Genomic DNA, 25,279 nt, shown 5'->3' on the forward strand with positions numbered 1-25,279 from the left:
AGGGTGCCCTATGTGCCCACCCAGATCCACCATCCTAAGAAAAGCAGCCCAGGCGCCTTAGCCCTCCATCTTTACCTCTGAGACTCACTTTGCATCTAACAAGTAAAAAATAATTATTTTGCAAAGGTATTTACCGCAACAGCTCTTTTCAGAAAAAGGAAAGCAGGAGGAACATTAGCGTGCATACTAGAAATAGTTACATGAACCTAATCTGGTGAATGTGCTCCGCTGTATGTTATGCAGCGAGTAAAAAAACTGCTTAGCAGCATTTCTAATAAGATGACGCATGCTTAGGTATAACTGTGAGTTTAAAATGAAGACATACAGTTTTTTCTCTATAATATTAGCACGTGAAGCTAAATTATGCACAGAATACCAAACTGTCAAAAACTTTTTAGGAGATGCAGGATAAAAATAAACAGTAAACAAGCATACATGCAAGCAAAATTCAGACAAAACAATCTTAAACAAGATCATTATTTAAGGGAAGGGTTTGGAGAAACTATCTTGAGGTTCATGACTTCTTCACGCCTATATGACTAGGTTTAAAAGGACTCACAGAGGTTAAGGTCTGGCTAACGATGCTGCTTGGGAGTTTGTGTGAGAATAATGGTTTCCCCCGAAACCTACTGGAGCTCAAGGAAGAGAGAAATCAGAATTACTCAACAGATGGGGAAATGGAAACACGGAGAAGTGGTGGGCAGCTGCCAGGGAAGGACAGGGCCAGGGGAGACGGGAACCACGGGAACCTGTGAGCTGCGCTGAGCAGCCAGACCTCCCCACCCCTCATTGCTGCTCCTCTGTTCTGTATACTTTTCTTTGTACCAGGGATCGAACTCAGGACTTTGCATTTGTGAGGCAGGCGGCAGCACCACTGAGCCCATCTGGTCTGTATTCTTATCGGGGCTTTTCCGTCTCCCCCAGGACACTCGGGTCTGTATCGGCTGGGGCCACTGATGATTGGTTTTGTAGCCTCAGCAAAGAGCACCTTGATAAATGTACACTGAAGCCACATTTGAAATCACATTGCTGCCACATTTCAAATGGGAGACTGCTTATTCATAAATACGTATTTGCTGAGTGTTAATTTTGTGCAGCGCTACTTTGAAACAAAGGGACACTCCTTCCAGAAGGTTCTGCTAGATTTATGCTAACACTGTACCAGGCTTTCTATGAAATTGTATTAGGCCTGCCGTGAAAAGGCTCAAGAGGCATTTTCTGGTTCAAACCAGCAAGCTCTCATGGAGCTGCCTCCTCTCCCCAGCCATGTGCAGGACAACACAGCCACCAGGACAAATGCGACACCTCCTTGGATCTGGGAAAATGTGGAGCATTCAGATACAAGCTGCTACCATTTATATTATCACGGGGAGAACAGATGCAATAAACAGGATCCCACCGCAGCAGGCAATATTAGGCTGACAAATGGAGTGGGGAAGGGACCAACCGACCGTGCCTTGAAACCTAGGAAAATCAAAAAATGTTTATAAGACTTGGATGGTTTCAAGCTGTGATCCTCCACCCTCTCTGCCCAGTGGAACAGACTAGTCATATTTTACAAATGTGGAATTTTACATTTTACAAATTAGGCCTCACTCCAAATATTCTGCTTTCATGAACTGGGGATGGGTTCCCAGGAGGTCCTGTCTGGCAGTCACAGTTGGAAACTACGGTGTCAGGAATGTAGGTTGAGAAGCTACCAAAAACATACATGTCTTCCTTTGTCCTTTCTTCCTGTGAACCCTGAAGAAAAATTTGGATATGTTTTCCAGGTAGAATTACCTTAAACTCACTTCACAGAAGTTGAAATCTTGGACAGTCTAATGTTCTTCCTGCTCTATGATTCACAGAGAGTTGACTGTCTTATATTTAATATCCTGTACTAGATAGAGAAATTTAAAAAATGACAATGTCAACTATCTTTTATGAGTATCTATTTATCGTGTGGTACTGGAGATTGAACTTGGAGCTGACACTCTGAGCTATATCCCCAGACCTTTTTGTACTTTTTATTTTGAGACAGTCTTGCTAAGTTACTAAGTTGTCTATGTCACTTGAATTTGTGATCTTCCTGCCTCAGCCTCCCAGAATGCTGGGATTACAGGCTTGCATCATCATGTCTGGCTTCCACTTTTTGTAGTTTTATAAACGTTAATCAAATTCCCAAAGCAAAATGAGCTGGCCATCATGATGATGCTTTAGAGATGAAGACACTGAGGATCAATGAAGCTTTGACATTTGTTCACTGTGAGCACAACTCCTAAACTATGTTTCATCAAATGTCCCCAACCCCACAGCTACGGTGCGATTGAATTCCTCCTCAAATGGTCTATGTGATAAAGGCTTGGTCCCACGATGGCTACAGCAGGCAGTGGAATCTTTCAGAAGTGTGGCCGGGTGGGAGATCCTGAGATCCAGGGCAGTGTGCAGATCAGGGACTGCAGGAGTCAGATTTTCCTTTTTCTTCTACTTCCTGGCTGAAGGTCGAGTACTTGGTTCCACTGTGCACCCCTGCCAAGACTGCTGCCCTGCTAGAGACCCCAAGCTACGGGGCCACTCGATTACGGACTGAAACCTCCCCAAACAAGAACCACATAACCACTTTTCTCTTGCTAGGTTAGTTGTTTCAGGTGCTTTGTTTAATGCCGTGAGAGTGAGTCAAGTTAACATCTTTGGTTTCCCACTGTACTATGGGACTCCTGAATAACTGGGCTAGTTTGCCTATCTATCTATCTATCTATCTATCTATCTATCTATCTATCTATCTATCTCTATCTATCTATCTATCTCTAACACAGCTCTGATAATTTAATATTAAGATAACAACTTATTGTAAAGTGAGCAAATTAACAGAAGAGTATTACCATGTATAGTAGTTATGTTTCCTTTAAATCACATTTTACTTTAACTATATTCTCATTTAACAAAGGATAAAAGCAGCCCATAGTAGTAAGTCTGTTATAGTAAAAAACTGTATCAGCTCTAAGAAGATTCATCAAAATAAAAGATGAAATGCATGTTTTCCTGCTGTGTCAGAACAGCCTGCTTTTTCTTTCTGTTTATTCCACTCTATAAATTATAATTTGTTCAAAAAGTTGTGAAGTGGTGCACAACTGCAATCCCAGGATGGTGGGAAACTGAGGCAGGAGGATCACAAGTCTGAGCTCAGCTTGGGCAACTGCAACTTACTGACTTAGCAGAACCTTATCTTAAAATAAGAACTAAAAAACTGGTCAAGGAGGTAGCTCAATGTGGAGGCCTTGAGTTCAGTCTCAGTTCCACCAAAAACATTTTTTTTCTTTCAAGGCTCTTGTCTCCACCAACTATCCTTATTTCCTGTGAGGCAAAAGGAGACACAGAAAATGCTATGATGTTATTTTTCTTGGATTACAAAAAACACTAAGAACCATTTCAATTAAATATTTCATGATGAGGTCACAATATTATTGGACATTTTTATCAGACTCATGTGAGAGTGACATGATCAGAATAGGATTCTTGTTGGTGGGTACATGGGCAAAAAGCATGAAATCCTGTCATGTGGTAACACAGATGGATCTGGAGATCCTTATGTTGAGGGAGGTAAGGCAAACGGAGAAAGACAAACATTGCTCAGCCTTAGTTATGTGGAATCTAATCTTTTTTTTTTTTTTTTTTTCTTGGTACCAGGGATCGAACTCAGGTCCTTGTGCTTGCAAGGCAGGCGGTGGGACCACTGAGCTAAATCCCCGGCCCGTTATGTGGCATCTAAAAGAGCTGATCTCATAGAGGTTGAGAGCAGGGCAGCAGCTACCTGAGACTGGAAAGACTAGGTAGGGCAGGTAGGTGAGGAGGAGAGCCTGACCGATGGCTATTAATATTGTTTGATGGGAGGGATAAGATCTGGTGTTCTGCGCCCCAGCAGGTGAGTATAATTCACAATGCAAACACTTCTCCACGGAGTTAGGAGAGAACTTGTACTCACCGTGGAGAAAGGACAGCAGAAATGGCTATGCTAATTACTCTGGATCGATCACTACCCAATATCTCACTGTGCCTCCTAATAAGTACAAATTGTATATGTTCATCAAAAAAGTTTAAAAATCTAAGAGATAATAAATATACAAGTTCCAATAAAAACAGAATTCTTCTGGATCCAGAGATACCATTATGTTGCAGAGGAGATGCTGACTGCTTGCATGATGGGGGAATGAAGAGTCCACTGTGAGATCTGAGGAGGGGTGAGGACCTACGTGCACAGGACCGTTGGATGGGGAAGAAAGGAGGACTGGGCTCAAAGAGTCCCTGAAGATGGAGAATGGGACGTGCTGAAATACAGAGACCCATCGAGGGCTCCCCTGCACTGTGGGCCTCCCCAGGACAGGAAAGATGCATTATGGGATGCACTGCAAAGTGATGTAATAGAAAATGTTAATCATTTCATTTGTGAAAAAAATCGCAGGACAGCGGCTAAACAAACATGGCAAGGAAAGTTACATAAATTCGACCAAACAAAAGCTTGCATTTTAATGGTTGAGCTACACTAATAGCCAGTTAAGAAGAAGCCTGCAAGCCAGGTGTGGTGGCACATGCTTGTAATCCCAGCACTCGGGAGGCTGAGGCAGGAGGATCACTGAGTTCAAGGCCAGCCTGGGCTACACAGTGAGTACAAGGCCAGCTTGAACTACACAGCAAGACCCTGTCTCAAGAAACCCCAAAAATGCACAGAGAAGAAGAAAGTTGCAAGGAGAGCACATGTGGCTCTGAGGCAGCACCCGGAGACCCCAGCCACAGGTGGCCGCAGGGCATGTGACCCCATGGCGAGAGGACCCTGCCAACACCAAAGAAAGAGCATGCGATGTTGCGGGTCATACAGCTCCTCCATTTCCAATAGGAACAACAGAGAGCAAAGCCCAACGGAAGGTGAAGAAGACCGCAATGCCTCCTGTGTGCCCGATTCAAGATGGAGCTGACCCTAGGACGTGTGCACAGGTCTTGTTCTGCATCAATCTCAGCAAGCACCGACTGTGGTCATGGGTTATCTTCTATGGAATGATACTGCTCTAAGATAAACTATATCAAAGTCTCAGCAGGTAAAATCTTTTCCAGACAGTGACTGATCAGAAAAGGAAGAGGTAAAAAGTTATTCTTAAAAGCTTGTACAATTCTTGAGGGCAGGGTCTTCAGGGTGGAGGTGGGGAGATCAGCCCACCAAAGCGAAGAAGGTCCCTGCTACTCCGGGCCAGAGGAGACGCTTCTCAATATGTGCTTAAGGCAAGAAAGGATGAGCAAGTGAGGGGCAGCCAGGCTGCGTGCATGTGGGAGTCTGAGTGTGTGCACATAATACAGATCTGTAACTAACAAACCAAACCGAACCCAGAGTTCCACATACCATGATACTTGGCCCAATCCCCCTTATCTGCCCTGAATCTCACTGTTGAAGAAACTATAATTGCCTTTTAATTGTACACGGTAACCACCTGTTATGGTCTGGCTCTAGAAGTCTCCCACGGCCTCTGCTCTCTCCCGGATGTGGGGCCCCGGGAAGGTGACTGGATCCTGAAGGCACTATGGCTGACTTGCTGTCAGGGCGGGGTCTGGTACGAAGAGGCAGGTCTTTGGGGTGTGATGGTCAAGGTAGACCTCCCTCCCTGGTGCTCTCCCTCCTTGTCTCTCTGCTTCCTGGCTGCCATGATCTGAGCAGATTTCCTGCCCCCGGGCCCTCTCACTATTTTTTTCTGCCTGGGAGCTGGCTGACCACAGACTGTAGCTATGAGCTCAAAAAATCTCTCTTTCTTTAAGGTGGCTGTTGGGTATTGTCCTTCTGCAACAAGAAAGTGACTGAGACATCACTCTCAGGTCTAGCGCTGTTTAAAGACCCTCGGAAAGTTTCTCTGTTGGTTAACAGAATTAACTAACTTGAACTATATAGACAAGTGACTGGCAACAATACTCCCAATAATAATAAGTACTTGTATAGACATTAAAATGATTATTTCTATACCATATTAACATGTATCAGCTAATTTAATTTACAGAGAGGACCTGGACTTACAGTTTCCAAAACCACCTCCTCAATCTCTGAGCTTTCATACATGCTATTAGTGAACTCGAATAAATCTTGTTCAATTTAAAAAGTCATAATGTTTCAAAATCAAATAACTGTGATATGTCTTCCGTTGGCAGTCACTGCTCACTAGGAAGCTGGCATCCAATTGATTTCACACAAATGCATCTCTTCGAGATTCCATTGTTATAGCTCATTAATTATCTTATTTTGTCCCTTACAGGGAACTCACAAAGGGAAGGGTGTTTTTGCCCAAGGAATCAGGTAGCTCTCCCAAAACAACACCCGTAGTCACATGTCCTGGCTTTTTCTGAATAGCCCTGATTTAGTAAATTCCTATTACTCTATCCTACAAATTAGCAATCCAAATGTCTTATAAATTTCAGTATTTTATTGGCTAAATTCATTATCCTGACAGAAAGAAACAAAAACCCTTTGCCTGGCCATGCATTTTCATTAAATGGTAAAATCTGGTTGCCATGGAACCGGAGGCCTCGCTAACCCTTCGCATGGCCGCTGTACAGTGTAAGGGCGCTGGCCTGTTTGCGTTAGCGTGGAAGGAAACAGACACAAAACAAAAGCAACACCCAGTGAGAGGCCAGAAGGACAAAACGGGCTGGTTCTTCTGGTGGGAATCACAACAGCAACCCTTTGGAGACACAGATAAAAAATACATTTTTAACCAATGTGCCTAATTCCATGCAAATAAAAAGAAAGTGCAGGCATTCGTCATTTTGTTCAATAACAACCATCACAGCCCTGAGAAATTGCTACTTATCCCGGGAAGACAGATATCATGTGTCATATTAATTTGTGTCTGTTCTCTGCTGAGCTGAGCCTGCCGGCCACCAGCTACACTGTTTCTTGGTGTATTTTGCTTACTTCTGCTTTATAATAAATAGATGGACAGCTTTGAGTTGTAGTTCCTGTTTACCTCTGTGCCATTTATGGTCTCATTTAGGACTTTCTGGGTAAATGCCATGTTTGATTCTTCCCTTGAAATAAAAGGTATTTTCTTTAAAAAAAGAAATCTCTCTCTCTCTATATATATATAAAATATCATATATTTATTATACATACAGAGACAATAAATTGTGAACCTGAGTAAAAAGGATTAAGATGTGGTATGCAACGCCCATGATGAAAGTAATTATTATGTACTGAAACCATGTGTTAATAAAAATTTATGAAATTAAAAAAATAAACTGAATCTCAGCCAATGTTTGTTATCACAGATTTGTGAACAAACCAGAACATCTTAAAGACCATTTAAAAGGGGGTCACGTGAGTAATAAGGGAATGACCTTGCTCTTCTGCGTGTGAGAAGCCATTCAGCAACGATCTCTCAGTATTTACAAGGTCTTGGTAAAAACAAAAGTGTACTGACGAGTCCAGGGTCTGCTGCCCAAAGTTCAATACGCAGAGGAAGTCTTGAGCTTCCTTTTCCGTTGGGAAGGTAAAGTCAGCTAAGAATGTGAATCAAATGGGCTTTCAACCAGTGTCTTCCTTTTGGGGAGGAGTAAAACAAGGTGGCCCAAAGAAGAGAAAAGGATACAGAGGCCTTGAGGCCTGCACCCAAAGAGAAAAAGTCGGCAGTCAGAAGCACTTTCCTTTGTCCACTTGTGATCACTGTCCACTCAGTCCCTCATCTGCACAGGCGGAGGGAGGAAGGAAAGGAAGCAGTTTCTTTAAAAAATGACTTTCAATGCTGCAAACGTGATATGCAGAGAAGTTCCTTTAGTCTAAATCCAATTGTGGATACTGCTTTAGGGGCCGAGGGAAGTGGAAGGGGGGAGGAGACAGGAACAAACCAGGCACAGAACACCTTCCATTCTGCATGCTTTGCTGTCTCCATGCCTGGCTCTCAGCCAGCAGGGACCACAGACATGCACGACAGTCCACAAGATCAACCGCTCAGCCAGGAACGACCAGCAGAAGGGGCGAACACCCGCTGCCCGGCCGATGCAGGAGAAGAGATCCTGGATGTGGAGCCTTTCACATAATGGAATCCGCTCAAGTTTTCAGGGGTGAGGTGAGTGTATTTTGCATGCGGAAGACACCCGGATCTCCACAGCTGGAGAAGGGCTGTGGCATTTCATTGCCTAAGACGGCTCATGGCAATTCTCTGCTGGATGTGATGCCTCCCATCCTGGACTTGTGAGGTGCTTTACCAGTGCAGCGCGGCGGATACCAGAGCACAGGTCTCAGCGGGGCTCCGACCTTCTGCTTTAGCCCTCTCAGGATCCAACCACAGCACAAACAGCACAAGCCAGTTTATGGACTGATGAGAGAGACGCAGCCACCCCCAAACAATTCGGTCTACAATGGGGCTGTGGGTGCCCCTCCAGCCCCAGGCGAGCCATGCCCACAGACACCATGGGGAGCAGATGCATCCTCTCAGACAAGCCTTACTCGAAATCGTGAATCCATAAGTGGGTGTTAGTTTTTAACCCACTAAGTTTAGGGACGGATGAGGCATTATGTAACAATGAACACCTGAACCATTTAAATAAAAGTGGAAATGTGTGGAACATACTGCATTTGTACTAACTTTTGTAAACTGATTCAATTATTCTTTAGTATGAACTTTGTGGTTTTGTTTATTTTTACCTGTCTTGTGTGATAATTTTTGACATTATAATAGCGAAAGACTAGGTTTCAAAGCACCCATAATTACGTAATGATAATAGATTTACTATTCATACTTCTTGTATGCAAACAGACAACTGATTTTACCCTTGCTCCAAAGAGGACTGTTGTACAGAGGCCAGGGATGATATGCTTGGACAGGTCAGCTCAGTGCAGACTATCACGGTTGTACCAACGGAAAGAAAAATACACTCAAAACAAGCATCTCTTAAACCCCAAAGATTTAACTCAGACATCACTTAAGTCAGATAGTTTTCGAAAGGCTGTTCTCAGTAATAAGCACATTTTCTTTTCCTACTCACCCAATATGACAGAGTTAAGGGTCAACAACTCCTCTGGGAAGTTTGACTCCACTATGTTAAAAAAAATGTCGGCTCTGGGGTGAATCGTGACACAAACTGACCAAATACACGCCCCAGCAAGCAGCTGACAGATTAGAACTGCACTCATGAGGGCCGTGCAAGGCAGAGCCCTGGGCCTTGCTGTTGACAGATACTGTGGGGTGAATGGCGCCCCTTAAGTCAAGCAGCGCTGGGATGCTGTGTACACAGCCTATCAAAGGCAAAGAGATGAGCTATGGTTCTTCCCTTGAAATCCTGGGGTGCTGGTAGGAGTTGAGTGACATATGCTTAACAGCAGCACATAAACATAAACACAGGGATGTACATGTACTCCGGGTGAAGGTGGAATTGACAAAATGAGCTGAGCTAGAGGCATGGAAGACAAGAATACTAAAGCATATAAAGTGCACATCGGTACAATCACACACACAGAGGATGGAGCTTACCTGACACGCTGATGGGTGAGTGTGGTTGAGATCCCAATGGGAAGACACTATGTCAACAGACTTTTTGGCCATGTTGAGTAAATTCATCCAGCCTTGGAAAAGTGGTAAGTGGAAAGGCGCACTTTCTGAATAGTTAAGGCCTTCAGGAATATTTTCCACCAGGGCAATTCTTAGAAAAGATTTTGAAAAAACAAACAAAAGCTAGTCAAATTTGAAGCCATCAATCTTTCTTCACATATGCATACAGAGACATCTGGAAAGTATTCTTTTATCTTTCTGAATGTATATTTTACTCACAAATTATATTTTTCCCACCAAAGCCCTCTTACGCTTCCCCTGTGCTGATCTGTGTTGAGAATTTATGCTATTTTCCCATAGTTAACACTGATCTTTCAGAAAATCATAGTATGTGCCCCCAACGTGCAGTTTCAAACAAGCCTTGAAGAAACCCAGAGCTTCCTCCATGAACATCTTATACTAGTAATTCTAGTAACATATTCCTAACTTGTCCCTGTAGCAATGCAATTATAAGGGACGCAGTTCTTGTGTACTACTTCTGCAAGCTACTTGAGACCACAAATTAAGTTTTGCTTATCTTCAGTTTCTAATACAATGCTGGGGATATGTTAGAATTCAGTGAATGTGATTATTACTGCTCAACACATCTACTGATACTTGCTAGCCTAAGATGTAAAGTAATACTGACAAAGTAATAAAAACTGCTTCGGGCAAAGCTTTCTTAAAGTCAGGCAATAAGGGCCGTATAAAATGATAGTAATAATCAAGCCCCAGATAAAACACAATCAGCAGTATCACAGTAAGTTTGCTTTCTCTTTCCATTTTTGTATATATATTGGCAGCATATTCGCTGTGACTACCTCTCCCGGGTACTGTACCTGAGGCTGTTTTTTTTCCCTCACTTTTGAGTTAGGTGACACGTAACTTCTTAAAAGAACAAATAAAAAATTGCACTTTAGTAAATTCTTGATTTCTTCTGCAATTCTTTATGGAGAAACCCCCAAATTTTATGATGATGTCTGGTGAGTGCTTCCAGAATATGGGTCTGTTTCACTCATAGCTGCAGGCCCACAGTTACATGCGCAGGTGGGATGGAGGGTGCAGCTCAGTGGCAGAGCACATGCTTTTGACAAACAAGATCAAAGCAACAACAAAACCCTACAACTGGAGCTCAGCCCATATATACAGAATTTTCAGCTTTCAACACAGATTTCAGCACTTCTCAATAAAAGTAACCATTACGCTTTAGAGACTTGTCTTATTTAACCAGCTTCACAAATAAAAACAATACTAAAATATACTTTTGTAGTTGAATAAGCCTAAAATAGTATAGTCAGAATGAGGTTCCAGAGTACGGACCAGAGTCATTAATGATTTTGGGATCCAATCCCCCACTACCACAGGCAGACTCACTTAATGTTGACACCTCATAAGGACAGGACAAGCAAATCACTATACACAATTTGGAAACGGCTATGACAATCTCCCTTGTCCTCAGAGGTTTATAACTAGTGGGTCAGTCTGCCTCACACATTCTTATTCAGATAAATTCTGAATTCTTATTCTTATTCAAGCAGGAAGTAGACTCTAGTAGGTTGTGAAATGAGAGTAAGAAGTCTAATTAAGTGGATATGTGGAACATGGGCAGGAAGAAAAAATCAGTTCTGAACGGAGATATCTAGAATTGGAGGAAGTCTCCCACATAGATTTTTATAAGAGTAAGCTGGAAGGGAAAGACATTTTAGGTAAAGTGAGGAGTTGCATCTGCTATTTGTGAATAGGTAGCAAGGAGTAAGTGAAGCAGGAGAGTCATGGCAGGAGCTGGCATGGTGCAGAAAGGAGGCAGCATCCACTGAGCCAACACCACGGGGGCCGTGACACAGGAAGAAGGGTCTGGATTTAATTCTGATGCATGTGGTGGCAACTATGTTTCACAGGATAATGATGGCAGTGTATCTGCACACTGCTGGAATGGAGTAGAGAGAAACCGGAGGATGACAAGTCCGTGAACAGCAGAAGCTGTTGAAATAGTTCTGGAAAGAAAAATGGAGTTTTTGGGTACAAATGGGTACAAAAAGAGACATGCAATGGAATTTTCAGAACCAAATCTCAAAGATGTACTGGATCAACAGGTATGAGGAGCAGGCGCAGGAGAAATGGTCCATGAGGACTCAGATTTTCCTGCAGTCAACATAGTGTCTCTGACCTGGGCTCCAGAACCACTTCCAGTGGGCTCCATACTTGGATCCTTGTCCCTCTCCAAACTATCCTCCATCATAGTTGGATTAATCTTTTAAAACATGTAAACCCAAACACTTCCTAAGTACCCCTCTTCTGGATTTTCCCACTTGCCCCAGGGGGCCACTGCCCTCACCCCATGCTACAGGGTTTGGAAAGTATTTGCTAGTCCCATCTGCTTTTCTGTAGCTTTACTGGACTCAAATGCTGAGTTTTACACCACGGGCACACTTGACATTATTTTTATGCCTTCTCTGCTAGTCCTTCTGGATTCTGGTATTTTAAGTGAATTTTCCCAATTCCAGATTCTACACTAGTCATTGAGACTTCTCTCAGCAAACCTTCAAAATTCTAATTTAAATTACTTCCTCTGTCAGGTTTCCTTATGTCCCCAAAGTAGATGACATCCTCTTATTATCAGCTCCCATGGCAACTTGCACTGCCCTTTCATCCTACTTTTAAGTCCTAAAATCACTTGCTCAAAACGCTCTCCTCAACAGATGTAGGGTGTGTGAAGGCAGGAACCTGCTCCTTGGTCCAGGTTTGTATCCTCAGTGCCTAACACACTGCAGAGAAGGCATCCAAAGAGTATGGGCTTTGTTGTATTAAAATCTGAACAACCAGGAATATGGGGAGGGAGGGCTATTAAAGTTAACAAGGAACACGGGAAAGGATATAAACCAGGGATTAGGAGAGATTATCAAATGTGACATTAATCCTGATACAGCAACTTGAGTACATTGAGAAATACTTTGGTATAGTGCAGTTCCAGGTGGGCCTGTGAGTGACTGACTGTAGGCCAGCAGACTGAGGAAAGAAGACCCACCCTGGATACGAGTGGAACCAGCCAACAGGCTTACAGCTTGGATAGAATAAAAAGGGAAAGGAGAATGAAATGTTCTCATTTTGGAAGAGTTCCAATCTTCACCAGTGCCTCTGGAAATCAGTCTTTGGTTTCAGCCTTCCTAAGCAGACTCACACCAGTGACTCTACAGTGAACTTCCCGGCCTTTGGCTGTGGACTGGTGCTGTATATTCAACCCTGCTTGCTCTGCACCTTGTTCTTCTGTCTTCTTGGGGTGAGGAACTTCTGGATCCCCAGCTTTCCAGCACACAGACAGCCACTGTGGGCTATTCTACCTCCGATCCTGCAAATGGCCACTGTGGATCTCCCATCTACGCTGTAAGCCTACCTAATAAATCTCTGTATTATTATACTTATATTTTCTAATGATTTTACTTCTTTAGAGAACCCTGACTAATACATCAATGTAACAAAGGTGAAAAGAAAATCAACCCACAGTTAATATGGAGGAGCCCCATACAATTTCCTGGTTGGCAGAACGTGCAATAGACAAGAACACTCTGGGGGACCATTTAAGAAGCAGGAGGACAAGAGAGGATACGGAGAAAGCAGTGCTCTAGAAGTAAAGGAGAGAGAGGGATCAATTTTACTTCAAAAGCTTCAAGGGCAGTAGACGGAGGTTGAAGATAATTCTATCCACATTTAAAGCCTAATTATCTGTTCAAAGAAGCTAGACATGGCATGAATAAATGACTCAAAATAATCAGCAGTTTCAGTTTCCCCTACAATTGAATACATTTAAAAATAATCCAGCAAACAAAAAAAGAATCCCCTGAAAAAAACCAAAATACAACATCTGCCAAACAAACAGAAGTAGTTTTCATCTTACTTTGACACAAATGACATACTGAGAAAGACATAAGGAAACTCAAGAAACCCAGAAAAAGAAGATAAAATGAGGGATACAGATAATTATACAATTGTGGATGGCTCCATTCCATCCTGTTTCATCTCCTCAGCTTCTGCTAGGCAAACAAATGAGTCAGGACTCTAAGCTCCTTGGACAACTTTACACTAGATGTTCTTAATCTTGGATCTCTGGGCTGAATACATGTGTATCTATAAACTTAGATTTTAATTTTATTTTGCCTAATCTCTTATGAACACATGCAATAAACTATAAGAATATTAGCAGGGTTTGTGATTTTTGGCACTGGTAAGATTTTTCATTTTTTTTCCTCCTGAAACAAGATGGTGCCATTTACATTGATCTTAACAGTCTGCGGAGAAGAACTATACAGGAAAAGTAGACAGCCACGATTTATAGAGGACAGTGTTCCCATGGTCTGAGACATTCTCTACAAAGTCTCCACATTGACATACTTCATCCTTCTCAAGATAAGAATGACAGCTGAGAATCTAGGGTGCACTGCAGAGTCTATATAGTAATATATATAGTGTATATATATTATAGTAATATTGGATCTTGTTTGCCAGGGTCAATAGAGAGAAAAGGCAAATATTATCAATTTACTAACAATGGACTACTGCATTCATTCAACCTCCCCAAAGTAGTTTGCCCTGTAATCACACCAAAAAACACACCCTGGCAACATGGCAGCCTTACACAGCTTATAAAGATGGCACAGCAGGACAGTCAGCCTATAACTGTGATGGAGAAACCAGGACATGTTTTAAATCTTTCATCCAACGAGAAAATGTGGACTTGGTGTCCATCTTGGTCACAGGATTAAACTATCAGTGCCTGAAATGTTAACAATGAAGCTGACTTCTGTGAAAATACCAATTTTAGCATAACTGTAAATAAACTGCATTTTCAAAGACTCGTGATTTTGAGCTATCACCTGGCGATCAACATACAAGGTGTCTATGGTCCAGGGAGTAAAGGTGCATCTCCATTTGTTAGATGATATCAGCACTGTCACCAGTGAGTTTCCTAAAGGATAAGAAGGTGACAATGCTACTATTCTGTTGGTCACAGCTGGAGCAAATGTTGACAAGATAGGAGCTCCCCATAACAGGGAACAAACAGGTACTACACTGCGACAAAGGGAGAGTGTTCTAACGGTGAATACCAAAACAGTGTCCCACTATGATATAGTTTGGAATTCTAGTCCTACTAGATTTTGTACTGTTTATGGTTTTATACCTGTCAAAATGACAATTTTCAACTTGAAATGCAATTATATGTTTCAGTTTGGAGCTGGTCCTTATAGTGAGCCTACGGCAGCCCTCACAGACGTGTATCAATGCTAACTAGATTTGGAAATGTGGGAGAACAAATGGAATGTGGGATGTTAAAGACTACAAACTTATTTCTAAACCAGTGGCTTCTGATTCCACATATTCTGTTGGTATCCAGATGGTGAGCATTTCTGAGCAGCCACATGTGCTCATTATGATTTAATAATGGGTACAAGACTTGGCACTGCACTGACTCTTAGGCACGTATGATTTGACATCAAATGCAGTGCTGTGCCAGGATTCTTGGCTGTCATTTTTGGATGGAGTATTTCCAGTTAGAACAGTAATTTAGCCAGCAGTTCTACATGAAGGCCCCGGGGAAGAGTTACAATTGCAATAGCTAGATCTCTAGCTTTAAGGAACAAACTAACCACCCATTGCCATAAAAGAACCATTTCAAAGTAGGAAACCACAACCAGGACATACTAAGTCATTATCATGAGCAGACCTTCAAAATTAAAGAAGTCATGAAGTTAAGCAAACTGTAAAGGACCAAATGACAAGAGCCCAGATAGGACAGCTGTTCCTGCTCAACAGACGCACCATGCAAGAGTAACTCAGAGTCAACTTCTGCAGACCTTAAGAGAGACCCCCCCCAAAAAAAAAGAAAGAAAGAAAGAAAAAGAGGGAGGAGGAGGAGCAGGAGGAAGAGAAGAAGAAGGGAAAGGAAGGGGAGGGGGAGGAGAAGGTAAAGAAAAAACCTGAAAGTCAAGTGAATAACTGAAAGAACAAGCCAATAACTAGAAAAAAATCAGTTGGCAAACATTCCCAAAGAGGCAAGCTATATCTTTGTCTGCAAGCTGGAAGATTTGGAATTGAGTAGAGTCAGAATTGGGTAAAAATTCTCACAAGGTAAGTTGGTTAGTAGAAATTGGTATAAACACATCTATCAAATCCACAGATATACACAGAATAGGAGATGGGCTCACATTTGATGCTGATCTATAATTTTACCATTTAATCTGCACGTATGATTTTTGTTGTTCTAGGGATCAAATCACAGGGCATTGTAGCATAGAGCTTCATCTCCAGCCCTTTTTCTTTTTTGCCTTGAGGCAGAGTCTCTCTAAACTGCCCAGGCTGGCCTTGGACAGGTAATCCTGTCTCAGCCTCCTAAGCAGGTGGGATTACAGAAATAAACACCACCATGCTGCCTTGCCTGAAACTGTTTAATTCTGTCTGCTGAGTTTCTATATCTTATATCATGTGAACACATGATAAAGAAAAGAGATACATGATTTTTTTTTTCCAGCTAAGGTTGACAGACTGAAGGATAAATTTTAGTACAGGACACTAAATGTAAATGAATAAAGATGTCTTAAACTCTAGAGAAGAGTTTTCAGGCAGTGGCACAGTTATTGCCAACATCTCCAAGCCTCCATCACTGCTTAAAACAAATCATTTCATGAAGATGCAGTGTGAGACATACATTCCCATATCATGAATGTTTTAAAAAAATATTTTAAGAACTTTATTTCAACACGGCTGATTTTCCTTTGCAGTCTTTTGTATTCTGACTTTTGCATCTGCAGCTACTTCTCAAGGGTGGATACGGAGACTTTGTCAGATTGTCCCTTTTCTTCTATGCCGTACCTCTCACTTCCTTTTCCTCAGTGACAGAAGGCACGGTGGTGGGTAAGATCATCAAGGGAGATTTTTCAAGAGACAAGAATTGGGCGAAAGACAGACAGGAAGTATCCAATCATTTTTGGCTGGTGGAGAAAGTGGGGCATGTGAAGGCGACAACCAAAGAATTTCCAGAGACAATGAAGGGGATAACAAGAGTCCCTGGAAACCGAGGAAGAACAATTTCATCATCGTTATTTTTAGCCTTTATTATGCATCAAAATAAATCATAAATTCAGAGTAAAAATAAAAACAGAAACAGCAGTCAAGGGCTGGCGGCGGGGGGCACTTTTGTGTGGGTAACGAATTCCAAGGGGAAAAGCCCCAGAAGGATGGCCCTGTTTCCCTCCTGGCTTTTGCCCTCTCACTTTAGCTGAAGGCAGTGACTGCTCCCCGTGTGACACCAGCGGCTAGGAAAGGTCTCCAGAAATCAGCATCAAAACGATTTTCTTTGTGTGACCTATCATTTTATTTCCTTTAACAACCAACAGCTGGCTACTCCCCAGGAGCCTCAGCTAATTAGTATATGCACAGGACTCATTTAGATACCATGACAACCTTCCCTATACACCTCCTTCTCAGGCAAGAAAAGAAAGAAGTAGGCAGATCTCATTAAAATTCACCTTTGGGCAAGTCCCTGGAATGTGTGCTTTCTGTCTCTGGAAGGACTCTGTCCATTGTTACACCGCCAAAGAGGGAGGGAAGCTGAGAATCCAGGAAACAATACAGCCCAATCCCTTTGTGCTTCTTTTCTTGAAAATAAACTATAAATGATTTGAACTGTGAGTTTAGGGAGCTAGGTGGAATAAATATGGAGAAAAGCCTTTTAGCTTAAGAGATTTTAAAATAGATTTCTGACTATATCAATAGTATGTGTTTATTCTTCAAACTTAAGTGTGATCATCAAAGTTTCTTTTTCAATCCAGCAACAATATTATGACTTCTCAAAGAAATATTTACAGTTTTCCCTTGTATAAACTAGGAAAAAATAAGTCCTTTATTTGCTAGCTTCTCTCCCTCTCCCTCCCTCTCTCTCTCTCTGTTGGTAACTACAAACATTTTTATAAAATATTACATTTTACCATTATTTTTTCACCATTATTTTGGTATTATTTATTGCAGAGAAATATTTGGAAGGATTAGAAATAGCACAGTTAAAAGGCAGTTTTGCCACTTATGAGCTATGTGAATTTCAACAAATTACTTCTTTCAATTTGTTTCCACTTCTGAAAAGATAAAAGGTTATGATAAGGATTAGGGGAGAGATCTATGTAAGATGCTTTGCTCAGTGCCTGCTTTGTAGTAAACACAAAATAAAGGACATTATTTGTCAGTGCAACTTGCAATATGAAAAGTTACAATTTTAAAAAGTTTTTCCAAGTTTTCAAATTAATATAATATAGTTACAAAAAAGGTTCCATGTGTTTTTTTGGCTAAAAGCAGCGTTATAGACCAGAACTCCTGTGGTATTTGCCAAGGGAAAGTGCGTTTCCTCTCACTGCCTGCTGCAGGGTTGGCGAACCTTTGAGAACTTTCAATGATACAAATAGCCTTGCTGCGGCACTTGTACCATAGGTTCGCCATGCCATGGACCACTTATTATGACCCGATCTATACTGGTGGTTGGCAGTCAGTTCACTGACCTTCATTCCTTACACCTTGGTTGTCTGGTGGCCTTAATCAGGAAGCCGGCACATGGCCTTGGATCCTCACGACCATCAGATGCACTGTTTTACTAGTTTAAGTAAATACTAATCATTTTTTTAAAAAAATTCTATTACTATTGTTGTTTATCATGATGCCCAGAGTGTTGTATTTATTGTCAGTGGAAGAGTTAACTTTCAAATTGACTTTCAAAAAAGACAGCAATTGCAGCGGACATGACAGTGAATTTGGGCTGGTGACAGCAGATGCCTGCTTCTATAAATCTAGATAATTCAGGGAGATGAAAGTCACATTAATTCCAAGCTTACTGTTTTAAGTGAAGAACAATTACAGCATTTTTGTTTACATGTTTGCTTTGTTTTGTTTCAGGAGAGAGGCAGTGTGGCAGTAGAGGGAGTTTGGCCGTAGCTATGATTCCGTTTGCATAAAACAGTTTCAAGGTCCCTTCGAACACACTGTTACCTATCAGCCACAGCAGTGATCTTAGTTTTAGAGATGAAGATAGCAAGGGCCCCAGACTCCAGGTGTCATCCAGCTAGAGAGAGCGCTACAGAGGCAGGATTTTTAACTCAGCCTTGTGCAGTGTGATGGCACTAGATTCGGTGCTAGCCCAGAAGTCTGCCACAAGCGTACTCTGGTCTAAGAGGAAACGAGCAGAGCAACACAGAGAGCAGAGGCCGCTGCCGCACAGCACAAGGTCACCTCGGCCCAATACCCTGACATCATCCGGAGAAAGGGGAAAGTGACTCCCTCACATCCCTCTCACTAACGCCACCCTGCAGCAGTGCTGGCCGGGGAACTACAGCGACAGGAAGACACACTTCTCTTGGCTTAGTTTGTCCAAATACTGGCCCAGAAAGGAAACAAAGACCTGCAGAAGTGCAGGGCGACAAGAGTGATGACAGGAGATCAGTTAGGGTGGGGATGTAGCTCAGATCATGAGGACCTGAGTTCAAGGCCCAGTACCAGCTGGAATAAATGAAAGAACGAGTAAACTGCTGAGGTAAAGATGATGGGGGTGTGAGTGCCAAAGACGGACAAAGTGGGGAGATGCAGAAAATGTGGAGGTTAAGTACCTCCCACCTTCGCTTGGAGGGTACAGAAAGAGATGGGAGGTTGGCGCATCTAGTTGTTCCTGAGACTTTTTCCTGGATTTATTTGTTTGTCTTGACGAAATCTTGGCTAACCTTCTTTTGGATTCAGGTTGTCTCTGATATAAACTACAGCAGGCTGAAAGTTTTAGGAGTTGAGGACTTATCACCAATTATTGCTAGTACCAGCAGCTGTCTTCAAAGTGGGGGCCAAGAAAAAAAGCAAGGCAGACTGAAGTCCTTACCCAGGAGCCCCGAGGTAGGAGGTCTGTTCTGTTCCTGCTCGGGGCTGCTGGTAGGTATGATCCCTAAGAGGAACAAGCTACAATGTTTTTTTCCCCACCCTTTCTGTTCTATTTCCCTTGTCTTGAATTTCAGCAATTCCCAGAATGTGAGGGCACCTTTAAAAATCCCATGATGTGACAGTCTCCTTTTGCCCACCATGTGAATTATATCCATGACATAATACTCCACTGATCCCGACCAGCTAACACTACTTGGTGTAAATTCTCCATGACTCTGTAAGACTCGTCAAAACCAGATGGAAGCCAGATCTAGGAAGAAACCTCGGAGAAGAAACAGCTGTTTTACATCCTTCAAGAACTAAAAAGTGACTTTGGAGAAAGTAGAAATGTGTCAACACAGAGTCCCAGTAGGAACAGGGCGCTTGAACGGCAAAATCTCTCCCATGAGCCCGCCCCCCCAGGGACTGTACCCTCGGCACAGAAGACAATTTTGGTGGCTTTATTTCAAGTCTGCCACGGGTGCTAAGTACCATCTGGCAGAACATGTAACATATCCGGAATTTTAAAATAGCTTTTCTAAATGTGCCTTTTCACAGTCTGAATATGGCTTAAGTTTCTTCAAAATTGACAGAGGAAGGCAGGCACGAGGCCCCGAGTTCGATTTCTGGTACCCACCTCCAACAACAACAACAAAAGAAAAGGAAACAAAAAACAACCCAAAATAAAAAAAAAAAAAATTGAGGGAAAACCTCAAAGAACTTTGGTGAAACAAATGTCTTCACCAAATATTCCTACTAAATAACTCTTTTGGTAATGGAAATCATTCTGATTTAAAGCTATTATCCTATTTTTTAAGATTCCAGAAAATGTCATTATAGGAAATGTTACATTCCTGGGTTAGGAGAGGTCAGGTACAGATGATCCCTGGTGTAACGTCACTGTGTGGTGCAATTCCCAGGCCCACTACTGTTACCAGCTGCTATTTGCTGCAGCGGTGGCATTCTCTGCACACACCTGTCACTTCATCTGCTTTCTGGGTTTGGATCTTTCAAAGAACGGAGGCTACTTTATTAAACTGTGCATTTCTTTCATTTATCCATCGGGAGGAATGAAAGGTCCCAGGAAGGTGTAGCTTTGTACTCAAACCAGAGGCTGCCCGCTGGCCGGCCCTGGGAGAAGGCAAATCCTCACAAGGAGGGATAGGCATTGCATTGGCGGATTCCAGTGAGGGTCAGCGTGGAAGCGCGTTCACACCCAGAGGAGCCTCAGTGACTGCTGCGGGGAAAGTCCCCGGATTCTGTACAACCGCAGGCAGCCAGGCCTGAGAATCAATTCCCACCAGTCATCATCCTCGCTTAAGAACACTGGAGTCTAAGCTTGGTGTGGTGGCGCATGCCTATAATTCCAGCACTCGGGAGGCTGAGGCAAGAGGATCGCTGTGAGTTTGAGACCAGCCTGGGCTACATAGTGAGTTCCAGGTCAGTCTCAACTACATAGTGAGAACCTGTCTCAAAAAAAAAAAAAAACCAACAAAACAAAACAAAACAAAACAAAAACCAAGAAAACACTGGAGTGTAATTTAGGAAGAGTTATGGGCAATTATTGGAATTTCCAGTGGAGTTTTGGGGGCTAATATTCAGAATCACTACACAAACACTGTCTTCGGTCTTCTCCTGATGGTCAGATGATAATATATATGATCCTGAAATTTCACTCTGGTGCTCCAGATGGCTGAGCTCCGATCCAGGAGCGCCCTGTGCTTCCAAGGAACAACCTCTGGCTGCAATTAGTGCCTCGTGGCAGAGCCCCGAGATCAACCCGTGAAGCTGCTCCAGGAAATAAGTGGTGGTCGCTAACTAGTGTTATTTTTAACATAACCTCTGAGTGTCTGCTTTCATGAAAGATCATTTGTTCCTAAGACAAAATTTCTTCCTAAGAAAAAAGAAAAGAACATAAAAATTAAAGTTCATATTTTTTTTTTTTAAAAGAGATGGTTCTTACTATATAGTGACCAGTCTGTCCCCAGACTCCTGCTCAGTCTCTTCAGTAGCTGGGACAACAGACAGGCACCACTGTGCCCAGCGAAAATTCATAGTTCTCCCAAAAATAAAACAATTCACCATCGTGCAACAAATAGGAACCCTCACAATATGACAAAGGAGGATCACAATGAAAAAGGAATATGAACTTGTTAATACACACACACACACACACACACACAAACACACAACTATTTTTAGGTACAGTCTGATAAAGGAAATCCATGGACACCTTAACTCATCCCATGAAACCCTTAATAGGACATTAATACACCAACTCTCTTGCCAGGAAGTTATATTTGCCATTAATTTTTGATAAGTTACATTAAGCTTCCCAGTGCAGGACTCAAAGGAGGTTAGAGCCCGTGTTGTGAGCTGGGGGGCATCTGCTCATCGCATTATCAGTTTATAGAGCAAAGTTTCATTCAGTGGCTTATTTGTGGCTGGAGAGAGATTCAAAATGTTACAGGAAAGGAAAGCTCCACGTGCCAGTAGGGCTCGTTGTTGGACACAGAACAGTAAGTCAAACCCGCTTCTGCTTTAACTATTTTAGCAGCACGCACACTGTACAGGCCTGAAGAAGCTTCTCACTTGTGTAACTGATCTGTACCTTAAAGGATGCTGCTGCTCAACCTACAGGAAGGAAAAATTAGGAAATGTGCAAATTCCTGAAATTAGAAACTACTGAAAAGGCACAGAAATACTTAAGTAACCTTACATTGAAAAACAGCTTTTCCATTTTTTTTTATTTAACTGATACATAAAAATAGAAAAAGTATACATATGAATGGGGTACTGCTTGACCATCTGCTTCATGAATACATTGTATAATGTTTAAACTGGGTTAAATATGTCTATATCCTCACACACATCATTCTTCATGGTGAAAACATTCTCCTAGCCTTTCTTCTAGCTTTTTGAAATATACAATATATAACCATTGCCTATAGTCACCTTCCTGCTCCCCAGCACACCAGAGCCTCTCACTCTTACTATAACTCAGTACGCATTGGTGACTTCTGTCCATCTCTTCCTCTCCCTATTCTCCTCAGCCTCTGGTAAGCACCATTTACTCTCAACTTCTGTAAGATCAACTTGGTTAGATTCCATATGTGAGGGAGATCACAAAGCACTTGTCTTTTCCTGCCTGGCTTACTTCACTTAACCTAATGATCTAGTTCCATCCATGTTGTTGCAAATGACAGGGTTTCATTCCCTGTTCTGGATAAACAGTATTCCACAGCACACACGTACCACGTGTTTTTATCCATGCACTGGTGGATAAGCATTAAGGTTGTTTCCATGTCTTGGCTATCTTGAACAGTGCTAAGATAAACATGGAGGTACAGGTGTCTCTTACACATCGATTCCCTTTCCCTTGGATGTATATGCCCACTTGTAAGGTTGCCAGATTAAAGTATAATAGATTGGCCCTGACTCCCAAGTTAGTAGTAGAAAGACCTAGTTTTGAAATCTCATGCTCTCTGGCATCAAAATCTGTCTCATTCAACATCTCCCCTCAAAGCTTCCTTGGGTGTGTGTGTGTGTGTGTGTGTGTGTGTGTGTGTGTGTGTCTGACGACGTTAGGACAACAGTTGCAAAACCAGTCCTGGTGCGGGACTGGGTAAGGGTAACAGTGTGGGTATCAACACTGTGGAAAGTCTGTGAGCCTGACTTCTCCGTTGTGTGTGTGTGTGTGTGTGCGCGCGCGTGCACGCACATGTGTGCAGTATATAATAAAACATATTTATCACCTCCACCAACAATTTTCTATATTCCATTAATACACTGATGAACTTTTAATGCTGCAAGCACCAAATTAATTAGCCAAATCTAGCTTCAATTTTCTCCAACAGCTGTTATCAATCCTTCAAAAGTGTTCAGTGCTCCAAGGAGTATAATTCTCTACTTAACGTCTCAATGGATTTCAATATATTTTAAAAGTTATGAACTCTATTATACAATATGATAGAGTTATTAGGCATTACAGATACAAGAAAAATTAACCTCCAAGTGCTCTCTATGAAGTTTCTTATAAATATGTAAATATTTTAAATAATGAGCAATAAACCTTTCATTCATATTCACATTATAATTAACTTTTTAATTTAAATAGCGTCCTAGAAGCTATAAATCTGGGCTCCCGATTTACTTCCAATCACCCTCTAATTTATATTTGCTCTCATTACAACAAGGCTATGAAAAACTTCAATCTTGCAATTCTCTAATCTTGGAAGTTTAAAAATTCATAAGATAAAATTAGAATCCATGCAGGGTCTCGTAAAAGGAATGCTGAATTAGGAGTCACAGGAATGTGATTCTGGCTGCAGTCTGTTTCCTGCTCAAATTATTTCTTTGCAAACAACTTTACTGACCTATAAAATGATGAGGGGACAAGAGATACTTTGAGGTCCTTCTACGTAATGTAGAAATGTAAGTAATAGTAAATTATGATAATGTGAAAAAGTGCACATTTTTAAACTCATAAAGTAATTGAAACTCATTAAAATGTGATTACAAATCAAGGTGTATATCTGGTTATAGATAGCTAAAATGCATGTGTACAAATGCATATACAGTTATAATATAAAGCATCAGCAATAACTTGCTCATAACAATAAAACCAGTTTAATGTGAGCTGTGTGCTTCCAGTTTAAAATTTGTGAAATGGGAAAAGCACATTAAATTCTACACAGCCTGACCTTATCACACAATCACTACAGGGCTCACTCAAAGCTTTTAGAAACTCTTCAAGTCTCCCTAATATTTATCCTATAAGGAAACAGGAATTTCCTAATTGCTAAAATATAAGAAAATAAAGGAATGATTCTCTTTTCTTCCTACTTAATCCTGACCACCACTCTCCAGCCTGCACATGCCATGTTCGCTTGTTTTTTGGGATTTGGAGGAATGTGGAAGGCAGAGAAGGCGAGAGGAAGGATGAGGGTATGGCCTAAGGCAAGAAGAAAAAATGAGGATGAGAAATCAAATGAAAGCTTGCACATCCATGAGAGCAGAGGACATTTAGCAACTGGAATCGTCAGCTGAGGGAAATGCTACATTAAAGAAGAGTCTATGGAGAATATGTAAACTTTTTCTCTAATTTAAACTTTATTAGGGGAAATACCCCCCAATGGCCTTCCCCCCTAATTCCCTAATTGGAATTCAGTCAGTTTTGGTAAAATTTAAGGACAAAGAAAAAAATGGAACTTTCCAGGGCTTTTATAATCGCACAGTGTCAATACGTTGAGTAAGCTCTTGTCTGAATGGAATAAATAATTTATTGGGATTTTTATTCTTAGAGTACGGAGACATATTTTCCCTGGAGAAGGTCAAAAAGAACACCTTGCATAATAAAAGTCAAAATGTTCTGTGTAAAGTTTGAATTAGGAGAACAGCTCACTCAACAATTCTTGCCGTGTCCACACTTAAATGGCAAAGCTTTCTCGGTTATCAGAGAATTTTTTTTTTTTTCCCATTGAACTGTCACTCTCAGCGGGGACTCTAAACTAAAAGCATTCTTGTTGCCTGGGGCACAAATCAACAGCAGCGGGGGCAGCAAGATGATGCCCTCAGGATCTCCGGACTCTGCCGCAAGGGGCCTCCGAGCTTGGTCCTGCACTCGGTCCATAACCACACCCGTGTGGACAGAGCACCCACAGCTGCGGCACCGCGGCGCGCGCTCACTCCTTCCTTCTGCAGGCTGTGGGCAGACGAATGCGAGTCCTGGACCCCGGGTATCTTCCCAGAGAGACCAGTGACGTTCTTGTGTTTCTCTTTCTCTTCCAGGATACTAAATGGAATCC

The 25,279-nt window shown here is 42.0% G+C and overlaps 1 protein-coding gene across 3 annotated transcripts in view; it reads right to left on the reverse strand.

Moving 5' to 3' along the window:
* The window catches only part of Pld5 (phospholipase D family member 5), a 307,043-nt gene that overhangs the window by 120,321 nt on the left and 161,443 nt on the right, over positions 1-25,279 (reverse strand). For all 3 annotated transcript variants that reach the window (XM_033762051.1, XM_010642582.3, XM_010642583.3), the window contains one exon: positions 9,483-9,651. In XM_033762051.1, the coding sequence (XP_033617942.1) occupies positions 9,483-9,651 (169 nt within the window). The remainder of the gene's footprint in view (positions 1-9,482; positions 9,652-25,279) is intronic.

The sequence above is a fragment of the Fukomys damarensis genome, unplaced genomic scaffold (assembly GCF_012274545.1).
Source record: "Fukomys damarensis isolate Sample0158 unplaced genomic scaffold, DMR_v1.0_HiC HiC_scaffold_11, whole genome shotgun sequence".
NCBI classification, from domain to species: Eukaryota; Metazoa; Chordata; class Mammalia; order Rodentia; family Bathyergidae; genus Fukomys; species Fukomys damarensis.